Source organism: Micropterus dolomieu, linkage group LG21 (assembly GCF_021292245.1).
Source record: "Micropterus dolomieu isolate WLL.071019.BEF.003 ecotype Adirondacks linkage group LG21, ASM2129224v1, whole genome shotgun sequence".
NCBI lineage: Eukaryota > Metazoa > Chordata > Actinopteri > Centrarchiformes > Centrarchidae > Micropterus > Micropterus dolomieu.
Window position 1 is genome coordinate 4,833,448 of NC_060170.1, and position 17,845 is coordinate 4,851,292.

The 17,845-nt window shown below is 40.0% G+C and overlaps 1 protein-coding gene across 1 annotated transcript in view; it reads left to right on the top strand.

Annotated features, from left to right (window-relative positions):
* Window positions 1–9,743, top strand: part of zmat4a (zinc finger, matrin-type 4a) — a 226,143-nt gene extending 216,400 nt beyond the window's left edge. Inside the window, exon 7 of the mRNA XM_046036065.1 lies at window positions 9,510–9,743. Coding sequence (XP_045892021.1) covers window positions 9,510–9,537 — 28 coding nt within the window. The 3' untranslated portion in view covers window positions 9,538–9,743. The remainder of the gene's footprint in view (window positions 1–9,509) is intronic.
* Window positions 9,744–17,845: the final 8,102 nt, after the last annotated feature.

Genomic DNA, 17,845 nt, shown 5'->3' on the forward strand with positions numbered 1-17,845 from the left:
TGGCAGTGAGATATAAAGAGTGTTTCTTTTCTTTTTTGCAGGCAGTTCAAATCACTTTTTGTACTGCAGAAAGAAGCTTCAGCATACTGTGAGATGTTCTCCAGGAATTCACTATTGCGTGTGTGTGTATTTGTGTGTGTGCGTGCGTGCATGCGTGTGTGTGTAGTGTAAAATTGTTAAACTATCCTTGAATTTCCCTTGAATGTACAAACACACCAAAGTACTCAAGAAGCTTTTTTTCTGCTTTTTGCATGGTGGATTATTAGATGTAAAATCTCTCCGGCACTCCGTATTCACTCAGTATTGTACAGTAAAATTGTTTCGGACAGGTGACTTTCTCCAACACAGACGACACAGACAACCATAAGCTGCAACACAGCCGAAGCAAGTGAGGCTGTTTATCACGAAGAGGGAATTAACTTCAAAGGGATTTGAAAATGTCCATGTGGGATGCAGGCTGGAGGATGAATTATGCATGAAAAATGCTTCAGTTAGAGTAATGTGCTGACAAAATTTGTCACACGCCAAAGGAATGCCGAAGTTGCAGAGTAGCCATGTTCAGAGAGTTGATGCACTTAGGTGGTTTCTCTGGACAGTGAGAGGTCGTGCAGCTGTGTTAACTACACCGTCGGTACAGTGAATTACTTATGAGACCCTTCTTAGCCTTGAGATGAAAGCTGGTGGCTTTCATATACAGTAGCTTTGAATTCTTTTAGTTTTTGACTTTACATCTTTGTGTGTGTGTGTGTGTGGGTTTGAATGCTAGGCTTGAGGCCATGTATCATCCCCAAGAGTCTTTAACAGTCTGTCCTGCTGTCACTTTGGGGAGCATGCACATTTGAGTGCTGACATTTTGATGGAGAGCAACAGCAGCAAGGATTTCAGACACAAAAAATCAGTTCAGCGACTGGAGCTACACTCGCCACATACACCAAGAATAGGGCCATATGATGTTTTTCTCAGTGCTCTCACTTGACTGATTAATCTATTCAAATTGCTCATTAGTAAAGAGTGAGACTCCATGCTGTGCTGGAGAGGAATTTATTAAATAACCAAGACCTCCTCAGCCATCCAGAGGTGGTTAATGTGAAGAGTCACAGCACGTGCCTATGCAACAGTATTAAACATGCCTTTGTACAGTTTCCTGTCATGGCCTCCAAGATAGATGTAGATTGAGGTACGGGCCTGCTTTCTTTTAGACTGGGTGAGCTCACTGACCCACCATTCACAGTGTTTTTTACATGCAGAGAATAAAATGGCTGTAGGTCATAATCTGTTAAGGTGAACATTTAATTTGCTCTGACAGAGCCTGTTCCCATGAATAAACAAGTTAAAGCAGTTAACCAATCCTCTCCCTCTCTCACTGAGCAACAGCAGTTTAAGTAATGATAATCGTTTCATTAAACACTCCTTGTCACTAAGCTTTTTGTTGACATTAATAGTACCCATTAGGTTGAGTTTGACGAATAGTGAAAACAACCATGAAATTGGTTCATTCTGCAGTAAATGCATGAGATTAAACCAAGCAACTGGTTTAACTGGCTTTCTAAAATGAGCTGATGTAGGTTACAGTCCTCTAGTTTACGCATAAATCCTTCTGTCAATCATCATATCAGTAGGCCTACGGCCTGTCTGGCTGAACTACGTTTAATTGGGCTCCAGTGTAAAGTAAACACTAGCTCTGTTGTAACTGTTTAGTTTCACATTAAACTAAACTTTGTTCACTTCCTGACCCAAAATACACAAAGAAGGAGCCCCACTCAGGCCAATTATCAGCAGCATCAACTCGGTCACCTCGGTCACTCGCTCGGACCAGTTCACCTCCTGGGCCCTCCCGAAGGAGGAGGCACCGTGACATGCGTGTAATGGAGGGAATAGAATCCATGAGGAAATGGCTACTGTAAGACCACACACTGGACAGCAGTGTAGCCTCAGCCCTGACCAGATCTGTAACTCAACCTCCTATTTCAGGATTCTAGGCTCACCAGTGTCACCTAACATCGACATGGAAGAAGTGGAGGGGAAAGAAAGAGGAACAGCACCAAGCCACTAGTACAGGTATGTCGGGTCAAAATTAAAACTCAAGAAGTGCAAGCCTTCACAGAACTCATCAACTCTGTGGACAGTAACATCAAGTGCACACAAGAAGATGGCCACAACAACAGTTTGGCTTTCCTGAACTGTGCTGTACACATTGAAGAGGACTGGAAACCCACACACACAGATCAATACTTACTTTTTGATTCCCACCACCCACTGGAGCACAAGCTAGGGGTCATCAGAACCCTGCACCACAGAGTAGACCACATACCAACAAGTGCAGAAGCCAGGGAGAAGGAACAGAACCACCTGAAGGGGGCATTTACAGCCCGTGGATACCCTTAATGGATTTGTGAAAACAGCCACAAAATCCAGGAAGAAGACCAACACTACAGGGGATGAGGAGAAGAAGGTCGAATGCAACAACATTGTGATCCCATACGTGTCTGGAGTATCAGAGAAACTCAGGAGGATTTTCAACAAATACAACATCCCTGTGTTTTTTAAACCCAAGAACACACTAAGACAGATGCTGGTCCACCCCAAAGACCGCACCCCCAAACACAAGAAAAGCAATCTAGTGTATGCGGTCCAATGCAGTGAGGAATGCACAGACCTGTATATTGGGGAGACTAAACAACCACTACACAAACGCATGGCTCAACACAGAAGGGCCAACTCCTCAGGTCAAGACTCTGCAGTCTACTTACATCTGAAGGACAGAGGACACTCGTTTGAGGACCACCAGGTGCACATTTTAGAAAGAGGTGTCAGGGAAGCCATCTACACCCGGGTCGAGAAGCCGTCATTGAACAGAGGAGGGGGTCTACGCCACCACTTATCCCCCACTTACAATGCTGTCCTTTCATCACTTCCCAGGAAACTCAACAAACGTAACCTATTGGCCTCAGGTGAAGATACCAACGATGGTCATTCAGACTTGGACATGGGTGTCTGTAATGACAATATGTATCTGTATTTGAAGCCTACAAGAGACTTTCAGGGATTCATACATAAATCGAAGTTGTACAAAAACACTACTTTTGTTGTGGGATGAATGCGGGATCAAGAAAATATGCAGTTGGGATTTTTGCACAGGAACATAATGGTGAGTGTGGAAAATAATGGTGAGTGCATCTGAAATACTGAGCCCACTAGAGGTGAACAGGGACACAACCCTCACTGACTGCGGAGGGCTCAAACCTCAGACCTGCTGTTTGCCAGGCAGCCTCACTAACTACAGCCCATGTTAACCACACAAACAGAAAGAATGTAAGCACTGGCCTCAAAGGTGGCTTGTAATCCAGCTGACGGCTGTGAATTTGCTCACTGGTGTAATGAGGTGCTAAATTAAGCAAACTGAACTCTGCTCCTGAGACCTTCACAATGAAGCACGTTGCATTTTAACTGGTGTTCGCCAGCTGCGTCATATCAAATTAAATATGGTTTCATGTAAGAAGAACTGATGTAATGTAATAATGCACTCTTTGAATGAATCAATTTGCTGTATGTTTCATCTGGGAAATTATGAAAGATGGAGATTCCACATAATCCTGATTGTGCTACATTTAAGGCATTCATACATATGAATGACACCAGAAATTTAGGGCACCTCAAATTAAAGCAGAATACTAAATGGAAGCAGTCAATTTCTGCAATTCTCAGAATGTGAATTTCATCCCCATTTAAGGCTTTTACTAAGGTTGTATGGTTGCATCTGTTATTTTGCTCTGGAGATGTTGTCTTCTAATGATGGTTTGATAACATCAAACCAGCCGACTCTCCATTCCCATCCTAATGAAAGTGGAGATAGAAAGATGTCTGTCCATGTGTGTGTGACAGAGAGATTTTGACTTGTATTGTTATACATTATACCAAGAATGCCTATTAAAAATTCCATTACTGTGTGCATTAAAATAGAGGTTTATACTTGAAATCTTAAAGGGTAGAAATTATTTGGTCTATGTCTGTGCGCTAAAGACGTTTGATGGGTTTACTTTGTGGAAACACTGTGTACATAGTGGTTTGTAAAGGAGTGTCTAAAAGAGAGAGTGAGAGATAAAATCCAAGGAGATGAGAATGAAACATATCAAAGCTTTTTCAGTTAAGACTGCTGCCTGCTGCTGCTGGAAAGTTGATGACAGCAGTGAGAAACAAAACAAACAGTTGCGGGATGTTAAACTAAAACGGCGAGCAGAAAGACACTAAAAAACTCTGTAGCGCTGAGGGGAACTTCAGAGATGGGTCGGTTCATCCCTATGACTGGCTCGTTTCTCATTACACACAGGCGTAGACCCATTGTGCTTTGAGCCTCCAAGCACAGATGTGAATGAGTTTTCAGGCACAGTCCTGGAGGTAAAGATTTGCAACTTGTCAGAACATTTATGAGTGATTTACGCACAACCTTTTACACTTGTCTACACATACATGAATGATTTAAATTCCTATACATAGCAACAAAACAACAACGACATCAGTATGCTGCTTGTGGATTTCAGCTCAGCATTCAACACAATTTCCCCCATGAAACTGACTGGCTCTGGGCTTGAGTACTACACTCTGCAACTGAATATTGGACTTCCTAACAATCAGACCCCAGATTGTTTGGACATCTCCTCCACTCTAGTTCTCAACACCTGTGTGCTCCGCCTTCTTCTATTCACGCCGTACACCCACGACTGCATCTCCCGACATGGAGAGAACTCTGTTGTGAAGTTTGTAGATGACACCACCATCATCGGGCGGATTTCAAACAACGATGAGACTTCATATTGGGAGGAAATTCATAATCTTGTAGAGTGGTGCTCAGAGAACAACCTACTGCTAAATGTCAGCAAAACTAAGGAGCTGATCATTGATTTCAGGAAAAAGAAGATAAAGACACACACTCCTGTCTACATCAGTGCAGCTGAGGTGGAGTAGGTGAATAGTTTCAGGTTACCGGGAATCAGCATCACAGAGAACATGACATGGTCATCTCACATCTCCACACTGATGAAGAAAGCTCAGAAACGCCTGTATTTCTTAAGGAAACTTAAGAAGGCCAAATTCCTGTTCCAAGTTCTTGTCAGCTTTTACAGAGGAGCAATAAAAAGCATCCTGACTGGAAACATCACAAACTGGCATGGGATGTGCACGGCCCAGGACCGGAGGGCTCTGCAGCGGGTGATTAAAACTGCTCAGAAGATCATTGGTACCCATCTCCCGAGCATCAGTGATATCGGTGAGGTGCCTGCAGAGCCCAAAGGATACTAAAGGACAGTTCCCACCCAGCCACAGCCTGTTCACCCTGCTGCCTTCTGGGAAGAGACATAGAATTTGCTGCAGTCACCACCAGACTGCTGTTGCATGTTTACTATGTTTTAATAAATTTATGAGAATTAATACCAAATTATGAATATTAATATTCAGAAAATATTGATCCATAAATCTCTCGTTTCGCGGAGCACCACCGGAGTTTTAATTAACCCAGAGTCTCTGGACCTCTGGATAGCGTTTTAATAATTATACAATTATTCACTAGTGAACAGTTAGTTAATAATCGCTCAATTATCTTAAATAAATCAGTCAGTAAATTCTCAGGTGAATTGTCGTGGCAGGGACTTGGAGACAGGCAACACACACACAATTCCTCGATTACAGTGAAGTTTATTAACTAACTAAGGTGATATAAAAATGCGGTTAAATACATCAAAGAAATAAACAATGGCTAAACAATGAGAAGGTGGAGTTCTCTTGTGGGGAGCATTTGACTCATACGGGAAACTAATGAACGCAAGCTATGAGTTTTAAGAGTTAAAGATAATTTATTAACAACTATGGGACATCACTGACTACAGAATGCAGGGTTTTGGTCTTACTGAATGTCGTTTCTCCCAGCCGGTTGCTGTTAAACGGCCTCACGCTGGCAGAGATCCGTGCGTTCTTGGTTAGGACAGCTTAAAACCGTCAGCCACTCGCTTTCTCTGCCAGGGAATTGCTCCGGAGGTACGTCTTTTGACGGCAGTGGGGGCCCTTCCAACCCTGGCTCGGGTCAGAGGTTTGGTCGTCCTTTGTTACTGCTGGCGGTCCCACGTGGAGGGTCCGACCTCAGAGGGAGCAGTGTAAGTTTGCTCGAAGAATAAAGAATGAATTAAACTAGTGTAACTTAGCGGTCTGATAACTTTTAACAAACAAAAGAACAGAAAATCAAAAGCAAGTAAGGTTGCTGGAAACGAGGGCAAAATCGATGTCGCGGCGCTTCGCATGTGTGGCTTGAGAACGAACAAAGGCTTCGGGGGGCCGAAGTTCTTAGGGTCAAACGGTTGTTCCGTTCTTAGTTTTAAGCACTTGATAAAAGGAAAACAATTGTCAGTAGTTAGACCTTAAAAGGTTAGCATTTCATAGGAATCACAGATGAGAGGAACTTAACGAGCTTTCTGGATATATTGGCGGTTACACGTTCTTAGAGAATATAAGCAAGATACACAAATGGCATCAGATTATTGGACATGATAAATACCGAGTGACATTTATACATTAAACAGCATTGCAGACGATGGCATGTAATACTTATTTTGTCCACTTGGGGGAGCTCGGGTTACATGAGGATAGCTTTGCTTAACCCTAAAACAATCCTTTGCTCAGGACCTGGGGAATTTGGTTTGTTAACATTAAATTCAAGCTGGAAAATTAATCGAGTATAGGATGACATTTCTTTATCATCATTTCTAAAGGAAGTGTCAGAACAGTATTCCTTTGTCCCCACAAAGGAATGTGGACTGTGTCCTTTCTCTGGCGTCTGGAGTTTCTCACCAATTCACATCTGGGTGTGAAGATGAGAATATCCTTTGATGTCAGGTAATTAAAGAAAGAGGAAGGACAGTTGCCATGGTTACATGTGTGGGGGGCAGTTTAGGGTTTCCTCTCTTACGAAGAGTTCCGATAGACTGTCAGGCATCGAGGCTTATCACGGCTGCTGCCAAAGGTGGCCAGTTTTACGATCAGACTGCCCAAGAAACAGCACTTAGGGAGAGCGAACCTTTCACCTCTTCCTTTGGGGTCTCTTCAGCTGTCTGTTGAGAGTTGATATCTCACCCCCTCCTTTTCTTTCTCCCAGGGAGAGAGAAAGAATTTGGAGTAGTCCAAATGTATTTGATATAAAATGCACATATCCACACTGTTGGTACACTAAACTGCAGAGCAGCTTTTTCCCCCCAAGCTGTGAGACTTAAATTCAGATTCATCCACAGCATTGCTCCATCCAATATAGTTTATTTCTGTTTACCATTTTATAACTTTTTGTAGCTATTGTCTGCTTTGTAGCAGAAAGGAACCACAAACTGCATTTCATTTTCAACCCTGTTGTAATATGAAAATTACATTTACTTTACTACTACCTTGTGACATTATCAAAATCAGAATCCAGTCAGAAAATCATGTCGTTCCTCACTTCAACAAGGGGAAACTATCGTAGACTCAGGAAGGGTTGGGTGGTTGGAGGTGCATCCACGTGCATGTACCTGTCAGCTATAATGGAGATAAAGGATGAAACACTGTAGAAAGCTGTGTAACCACGTGTCAGGAGCGTAGCTCTGCGCTCCTCCTTTTTTTCCTTTGATAGGTCTGTGAGATTTTCATTTAACAGAAGTGGGATGCCAAAAAATATGGTTTCCTCTGAGCAAACTGCAGCCATTGCTTGTTTTCAGAAACTCACACACATGTCAAGCCAATAAATTATCTTTTGTAAAACATAAAGATGAAAAGAGCATTGCAACATTATTCCTCCAGGCTGAATCTGATTTTAAAGCCGTTGTGCCAAACAAAGCCCATGATAAAGCAGTATTTTTTATATTTTTACGCCTCTTTGCTTGATGATACTGGAGCCATATGAATGATTTGTGCATCTTTGGTTCTTAACTCCTACATTGTTGTGACAATTGCCCAAATCCGTTTTGTCTACCTTAAAGGTTATCCAAATCTAGGGGCTAAAGACTTCATTACAGTAAATCAAAGCATTTTGTGTGTATAGGCATATGTCTGATTGTATATTCTGCTCCATTGGTGCGTTCTGCCACATTAAGCTCTCCAGTTAAATAAGCATGACAATTTGTTTCGTTGGAGCTGTTTTGTTGGAGCTGTTTTGTCCTCGTGGGACACACACAGCGGGATGTTGCTTTTACATAGCAGGCTGATTACTCTGCTTAGTTCACCCAAAGACAACATGCAATTCCCACTTCACTGACAGAGGAAACTGCATTGATTATGTGCAATAAAAAGAGATCAACAAAAACAATGCTAACTGTCAATCTGTTGTGTTTCAGTTACGCTGTCACTGTGTATCCCCACTGGGAAAAACTGCAGGTTTCCTCTCGATTTATTTCCTTCTGTGCTATTAAACCACGGGCGCACTTTTGATACTGTTTATATTGTTTAGATTGATAGCCATTGGCTTTACCTGATAGAGTCCTCAGTGGGTTGAACAATTGAGTCTATGAGTATCACTTCTGCTAGCCCAGGAGACATGAGGACAGTGATTGTGCCATGATAAACTGATAAGATGAGGCAATCGGTTGAGGTTCAGGTTGCTGGACCGATAAATGAGAGGTTTCCACTCACCTATTCAATCACACATCAACAGGGATTAGATGGCAACCTTTTGACACCGGGTGTGAGATGAGAAGAAGAGGGCTTTGTTGAACATGTGGAACAAAACCCTCATAAAGCATGCAGGAAAAAGGGAGTTTTGAATATTATGCAATACTCTAAATTTCTGCGTTGTTGGTTATGCAGTCTTGAAACTAGCAGCATAACTTTTTTATTTAATTTTATGTTCCTTGAGAAACAGAACAATACAGTTGTCGGTCCTGATGTATGCAGCCACTCACCTGCAGCAGTTTACCCCGCGTACAGACACATTTTCTTGACCCATCTATCCACCCCGACCTCCGCAATTTTGTGGTTCTATAACATCACACTTCTTTTTGTTCTGTATCCACAAGAGTCATAATTCCCAGGGCCCATGGAGGGCTTTGAAACTTAAACTTACACATATGTATTTTTTGAGCATTTGATAAAACACCTGATGTTGAGGGTCATTTTAGTTGTTGTTGTTTTAAAAATGGCCATTTAAACCACAACAGAAGTAAGCTGGAATTATTTAAGTTCTCATCGTTGTCATGTTTTGGGGTGGGTGGTGATGGCGCAATGGATACATTTGGTGTGAGAGACCCAGGTTGAACCCCCCCCCCCAGTGTGACCCATCCACCATTGTGTCCCTGGCGTGCGACCTCTGACATGTATAGCAATTGTAAGTCGCTTTGGATAAAAGCGTCAGCTAAATGAAAACTTGTATTGACATATTATTTGTAAATATGGCTGACGATGTGAACTTTTTACAATTAATTTGCTTATTGCAGTTTTAACTGAATGACTATGAAACCTTTAGTGTATAACTGATTAACGTGATGTTTTCTGTCTTTCTCCAACAGTCTGAAGAATCAGATATGTGTCCAGTGAGCGTGGGACAAAGATAAAAACCAGCTATTGGATTGATGTCAGACAAGCTGTGGTCAGCTTGCCCTGCTTTTTCTGCCTCTGCCCTGCTTCTGCTCTCCTCCACATCATTTTGATTTCTCTCTCTCTCTCTCTGTCCTGTCTTTCACTCTGTCTGTTTCAGCCACTCTGAGGGAGGAAAATAAAGACATTTTTTTTGTAACACTCTAGCACTGCATCGACTCTCTCACCTGTCGGTACACAGTACAGTTTAAACAGTTTCTCCGCATTGCTGGCCACTCAGACCTTTGACATTCCACTGCAGCTGCGTACTGTGTTTTTTATCCACTGACAGTCTGAGAACATTAAAGTGGATCTGATACACAGCAGCCTTTCTAAAAATGCATGGAAATATACCTTATTTTCTACAGGATGCTAAGTACTGTAAGGGGAATTTTGACTTGACAATATGAGGGTTGTTTTTAACTCTTTTTGTTTGCTTTAACTTGAATGAAACAGAGCATATGTATTTGAAATCAATAGAAAAAGATATACATTAATTCATTGTGGGCTTTAACTATGATAAAATCATTCTCGTTGCCCTCAGATTCTGTATGGTACGCACAGTGCAACTCAACTATAGTGCTTTTATTGCATACATGCTTGCAGTGGCGCTAAATCCCCTTGTGGCTTAAAGGGGTTTATGGCAATAATGACACTTGGTGGACTCTTGTTATACGTTATAATGGTATTATCTTGTATGGGCTTTACTGAACAGCAAATGACTTCTGTCTGTGGCTCTGGTAGTGCTTTAAGGAGACCAGCAGAATTAATAATGATACACATGAACAAAGAGCATTTTTAAAGCTTTTAAAGGGTTATTCCGATTTATTAAAACTTGGGTTTTATTTTTGAAGTTTTAGCCCACATTCTTAACAATGATAATAACAAAAACAACTCACCAAGTTATTGTTGAGATCTGGGAATGCGAAAAAAGAACATTGCAAAAAAGAAAAGGTCTGAAAAGTCAAGAAACGAGCAGTCAGAACAGAACTTCTAAGGTAGCCAAACTTATATGAAAGAGAAAGTTAAGGCAAACTCTATCCATGCACCCATCTAATTTCATCCATGTGTTTGGGTTGCAGTGGTGCTATGCAAGGTACCTCAAAAATCCTTCTCCCCATTCCCCAGTTCACCAGGTCCTCCTGGGGAATCATGAGCCCTTCTCAGGCCAGATGGGCTATGTACAGTTACGCCACGTTACTGTACGCCACCACAATGGATTTGAAATGAAACTGCCGAGATGCAATTGAAGTCCAGACTTTCAGCTTTAATTCGAGGGGTTGAACAAAAATATCACGTGAAACTTTTAGAAATTGCAACCATTTCTATTCACGGTTCTCTTATTTAGGGGCTCAAATGTAATTGAACAAATTAACAAAATCATAAATAAAATGTTCATTTTTAATACTTTTTCGAGAATCCTTTTTAGGCAATGACTGCTTGAAGTCTGGAACCCATGGAAATTACCAAACGCTTGGTTTCCTCCTTTGTGATGCTTTGCCAGGCCATTACTCCAGCCGTCTTTAGTTGTTGTATGTTCGAGGGTCTTTCTGCCTTGAGTTTTGTCTTCAGCAACTGAAATGCATGCTCGATCGGTTGAGATCAGGTGACTGACTCAGCCATTGCAAAATATTCCACTTTTTTGCCTTAAAAACTCCTGGGTTGCTTTTGCAGTATGTTTTGGGTCATTGTCCATGTATAAAGTCAAGTGCTGTCCAATAAATTTGGAATCTGAACAGACAATATATTCCCAAACACTTTAGAATTTATCCGAGTGCTTCTGTCTGTCACATCATCAATAAACACTGTGGAATTAATACAGACATTCTGGGTGTGCTCCCCTTTGGTTTTACCTCTAACTAAAGTGGTTTAGATAATCTGGCTAAACTGCAGGTTTGTTTATTCGATCATGTTTCTTGCCCTGTTGTTGCAATGGCTGTGCTCCCAGACCTGAGCAATTACTTTGGTGAGGGCAATGTTAAAATAACAATTAAATTATTCTCAGTGCTCCAGTTTAGAAAAACTAAAACAAAAGATAACAAATAGTTTGATTCTTCCCAGTTTAAACAGATATTGGATGACACGATCTCTTCCACAAAAATGGGATTTTTCTTTTGCTGTGTAATGCAGCCTATACAGTCTACTATATGTGGTCAGTGTTATAGGCGTAAAAATATTTCCTCAGATTATGATGCTTTCATGTCAGCATGGTCTTCATCTCAGGGAGGTGTAACTAGTTGCTTTAGTGAAATTCAATACGGCTGTTCGAACATTCACATGTACTGAATCCATTCCGATATAGAGCCTTGTAGAATGTGTTGATACGTAAGGTGAAATGGACTGAACCATGTAATGGTTTCACAAAAAGAATATTGATATTGTAAAGTGTTTTAAAAGGTAATTCAGCATATATATATATATATATATATATATATATATATATATATATATATATATATACATATATATATATAAATTACTCAAAGCTAATGTAGCGTTCTTCTTTCTTACATGTCATGTTAAGAAATAAAGATGTTAACTTTAAAGCCAGTACTGTATCAACGAGAAGTATGAGGACAATTATAATTGAATAATATATTACTGTTGTGGATTAGATTAATTTGTAATTGCTATCTGTTTACAGTATAAGTGATTTCTTCTGTCATTTTCAGTGCTGTGTCAACTACAGAACTGTGTTTGATCAAATTGTAGCTCTGACTCACGTTGTTAAAGCATTTTGTTTTGCAGAGACCTCTTAGTTTATTGAGAGCAGAAATCACTTGAATATAGAGCTGGAGATTTGTACTGTAGAGAAAGAGAAAAAAATCATCACAATACATCATGGACTGAAAACGAACTGTTGCTGGCTGATGTCAGAGCCGCCAGCTGATGTGAGAGACTCCACCGCAGATGACATTAACAATAATTTATAGAAATGTGTTTTTTAATAATGCAAATAAGAAGTGCACGTATGATTTGTTATTGCAAGCCCAAAAAAAATCTCCACTGAATTGCTTTGCTCAGCCTGAGTGACAATATGTCTGTCCAAACGTTGCTTTGGATCAGTCGTTTCTCTTTCATCACAGGAAATCAACCTCTCATACAACCTCTAGTCCCCTTGTGCTCTGGGTTATGTGCTCTATTGTGTCTGAGAAAAGAATAAAAGGCACCTGCAACTACATAAACTTTGTATTGTGTTTATCTTGTTGTATAATAATAATAATAATAATAAATAGTAATAGGGAAATTTGTCTGTACAGTTATAATCACTGTAATTAATGTTACACACAAACTTTAAGATTTATAATTACTACACATAACACCACCAATGCAGCACAGTTCCCTTAATTAGTTGTTTTAATAACATAAGGTTTTGAAACATTTAATGTTTAATGTAATAATTAGTTAGTTTATTAGTTTTGTTGCTAATTATTTATTTCACTTCTTACATATATTTTGCAAACAGAACTTAGCAATTTTAGTGTCATCATTCTGATTGGCTGATGGTGGCCATTATGTATGGTAAATGCCTCCATGTAAATCCTGTCCAGGAATGTTATGACTTTGTACAATAATGAATTAGTCAGTCTCATAACTACTTGATCAATGTAGTTATGATCAATGTATACTTTTGTAGAGCTACTAGATGAAATGCTATCTAGTAAACAGGCTTGGATTATTTACAGTATGTGCAAGAGGTGGGCAATATGAATAAATTCTTCTATGTATTTTTATATAGTGAAAAATGAAGGTTCATGTCATTTTTGCAGTCCAACATTCCTGCTCATTGATTTGCAACGTTTCCAGCATGGGCCAAATATGAGATATTAAAGGAATAGCTAGCATCTAGAATATAGAAATATAGAAATCATTTAGAAACATGGTTTGATAGTATATATTATCATTACACACAGCACCAGCTCCTACAACCATCTAACTTTGGTTGCAATAAAATTATTTGCTTACTACGTCTGCTTACTAATTTACACTGATCCCTGACGCCCGGGCCAATCACGTGGGCCCGCCAGCAGTAACAAAGGACCAAACCTCTGACCCGAGCCAGGATTTGAAAAGGCCCCCACTGCGAGTTTCTTCAATAAGCCGACAAAAGACAGACCTCCGGAGCAATTCCCTGGCAGAGAAAGCGACGCCTTTAAGCTGTCCTAACCGAGAACGCACGGAACTCCGCCAGCGTGAGGCAACCCGGCTGGGAGAAACGACAAGCAGTAAGACCAAAACACTGCATTCTGTGATCAGTGATGTCCCATAGTTGTTAATAGATTATCTTTAACTCTTAGCTTGCGTTCCTTAGTTGCCTGTATGAGTCAAATGCTCCCCACAAGAGAACTCCACCTTCTCATTGTTTAGCCATTGTTTATTTCTTTGATGTATTTAACCGCATTTTTATATCACCTTAGTTAGTTAATAAACTTCACTGTAATCAAAGGAATTGTGTGTGTGTTGCCTGTCTCCAAGTCCCTGTCATGAGAATTTACCCCTTCGATATGAGACTGACTAGATAGTCATACGAGATAACTGAGCGATTGTTAACTAACTGATCACTAGTGAATAACTGTATGATTATTAAAACGCTACCCAGAGAATCTCGAGACCCTGGGCAAACGGAATCTCGGGTGGTGCCCCGCGAGAGATTTATGAATTAATATTCTCTAATTTAGTATTAATTCTCATAAGTTTATTAAAACATAAGTAGACATGCTACACCCTTGTACTTTACATGTTTCTATAATGTCACAGTATCAGATCACTCTTCTTTATTTATTCTTCTTTAATGATGCTTTGGTCCAGCAATTGCAGTGCAGCAATTAGTCATGTTACCTTTGTTTAACAAAGTCAACATGTCTGCTGTAAAAAGGATCTATTCACCTTGAGTTTCCCGCCACTGCTGGTGCTAACAAATGGCAACCCTTTGAGAACAAATAAACCACAACACACCAAATACAGATGAAAGCCTATTTTTGTTTGATGTAGGATTGTCTTGTTGCTGATTAACATACAATATAACTGACTGATCATAGTCAGAGATAGATTTGGCTCACTATGAATTCTCTGCATGTTTCCCCATTCACTCCTATGGAGTTCCTTACATTACATTTTCCAGTGAAATGTTCCAGCAGTGCTGGGCTCCGTGTGTCCTGACCCATGAAGACAGATTATTCTAATTAAGCTATGCAGACAACAGTGGCCCATCAGGAAGCAAGACTCATTAATTCACTTTTAAAATCTGAATAATAGAATGTAAAAGGGAAGGAGTTCCCAATTGGTTTCTGCATGAGGAGGCGTATCGGGAAAGAAGATTGTTACTGAGGTATCTGTACTGACCTCTAAGGGTTTAAATTTAAAATATTCTCTTAACACACTGAGGGATCAGACTGCATTCATCAATTTATCAATGACACCTTTTTTAAGTAGGTCCATCAATCAAAAAGATTCTAAGACTACAAGGGTAACTCTGGGACAGTATATTTTTGCTGATTAATTTCAGGAAACTTTTTCCTTTCAGCTTTTTGGAATAAACCCCTTTAAGTTGGTGTAGTTCAGGACCAAGCTTTGTTATTTAGATACACTTAAATCCTATTTCACGTTATAGCCTCCTGACTGCCCAAATTATACCTGATGTGTAGGTATCCTTTTGATCAAGAGAGGTGTGGTTTCCAGAGATGGAATCAGATCATCTCTAATGTTCTACCTAAGCGTGATAAGAATGATGAAGAGGAGCTGGATCCCGCAGGCTGGAACACATCTGAGCCAGGGAAATTTGTGGGGGTTGGTACAGTTCTGTCCCTGTCCTTGAAAGAAGAAGGGGGGATGTTATATCCAGGACTGGCGCTGAAGTGAGCATGGGATCTCTATTCCTTTTCCCCGCTCTTATACATATATTATCACAGCCGGTTTGAGCCATGAGAGAGAACAGACGTAAGAAAAGAGGTGAGAAAAGAATGCCTGGATCTGGGACAAAACCCAACCAATCCAGTACGAGCCCCCTATGTATTCTTATTATGCATAGGATATATGCAATTGCTCTTTTCCAGAACTGAGAGAATTAAGGAGTGATTCATGGATCTTTGTTAAAGCACTCAGTGGCAGAGTCTACAATCCAAAACATGCAAAACATGCAGACTCTTATTATATATTCAAAGCATACAAGTATGTGTTAGGATTATCTCAGGTTGGGTTTGGTATGGAACATTTAAATGCCAGAATGAAAATGAGTCAATACAATGCACATATGGATTTCCTTTTTTATGTAAGCATTTAATGCGTCACAATTAAATGACAAACATGTTAAAATTACATATATTTCACTTTTAGTCTTTGATAATACACTTAATTGTTTTTCATTGTGACATGAATTTTTCCATGGCACATTAAAATCAAATCACAACACAGAAAACAAAGAGAAGAGGCACAGACGGGTTTCCAAGCAGCGTCATGTGCGTTCATACAGAGGGCAGAAAACAAATCAGAGTGACTGAGAGCTTATGAGACCAACATGTGACTTAAACTGTATGCATCATCATTCACATATTGTGAAAGCGGACCAGGTTAGACTCCAGCCTGGGCCCTCAGCTTTGGCATAATTCCAAAGAAAAAGCATAGTTAACTGTTAATTAAAGGTGCATAATAAAAGATGTATTAACCTTAATAAGGCATTGTTCTCACTTACGATATGGTAGATTCCTTACTCTGGCCCTAATTCAGCCATCTCTGGAAAAAGAATATTTAGCACTTATTGCATCAAACCACTAATGCCTCTTCTCGGAGGAAATGAAATTTCTCTCTCTGCATACAAAGTGGATGAAAAGTTATCAGAGAAAGTAATGAACATGAATCAATTTTTAATGGCACATTAATAAAATATTTTTTACCTCGTAATTTCCTGAGGCTGAAACGCAGCCTCCCTAAACTTCCCTGAGGCAGACTGCAAGCTCTGTTCTCATTACCGGAGCCAATTTTACATATGACGTTTAAGGAAAGCAGGAGTATGCTGCATGGCTGACACCTCACCCGCACCACATACGCACATGCGTATGAAAATACATATTTAAATGTGTTCAGACGTACACTGGCACATATTGTAAATTAATGGATACACACAAAAAAGCCTTAGTCAGGAAAACAAAGTCACTGCCTCAGCTTATAACACACATGAGAAAAAACATGTAGTGTAAAATAAATATGATCTTTGTTCCTCTTGTTAAATCACCACCTGCTTGCAGCATCAGTACCTCTACAGATAACGTAATTGGACTTTACAAGCTCATAGCAAGGTGTGCTGCTGCCTTTAAAGTAAAGTATTTATTAGCATTATTCTGTGAATCTGAAAGTAGTTGAAAGAGATCAGTTGTAGCCGTGTGCATTTGCTTTTTGTGTAAATAATTTTATTTACTTTTTTGCTATGATTTTAAAGGGGCAATTCCATTAATTTGACAGTTTTATGCATAAACTTCTGTATATTTTGAGTAGTGCTATTCAGCCTATGAAAACAGTTCTATTCATAAAAGCTAATAAAAAGTGTTTTAAGTTGCTTTGATGGGCGTTTTCATACCATTTTGGGGAACAACAGAAGCCCCTGACCAGAGCAGATGTATATTCACTGTATGCCTTTATGGGTGTGAGGAATTTGATCATGCAGTATTACATCCGCAGGTTAACTTAAACATGGAGTCTGGTGACTGCCCTCCACACAACTATTCTGTAGTGCATGGCTAAACATGTTTGAAATAAGAATGCTTGTTTAGTTAACTAGTTAATGGATGATCCTAGGTTAATAATCAACATTATATAGCTAACCTTTTAGCTAACGCTAGTGTGAAATGTCCCATCACTAACTTAGTAAGCATTCATAACTCAAGCATATTTAATCATGCACAACAGGATAGTTATAACTTACCTGTGGAGAGCAGCTACTGGACTCCATGTTGAGGTTGACCATACTGATCTCATAGCATTTCATTGTAGACGTGATGCTATGAGATCACACTAAATGACACCCTCAAAGCTATGCTAACATGATTGGCTGAAGCGGAACAAGCCAGCTGATTGGCTACATTCACTGCTGAAAAGAATTTGTGAATCCAGCCATGGTGAGGAGTCTCAAAAAACCCACACACAAAAGACTCCATAAATGCCACTTCAGTTCATGTCCTGTGAGTCACATGTTGCAGAAAGGGGAAGCAGGCTGTTTTATCTGCTTTGCTCTTGCATGATTGGATTCCCAGAATACGTCTGGAGGGAATCAGGCTTG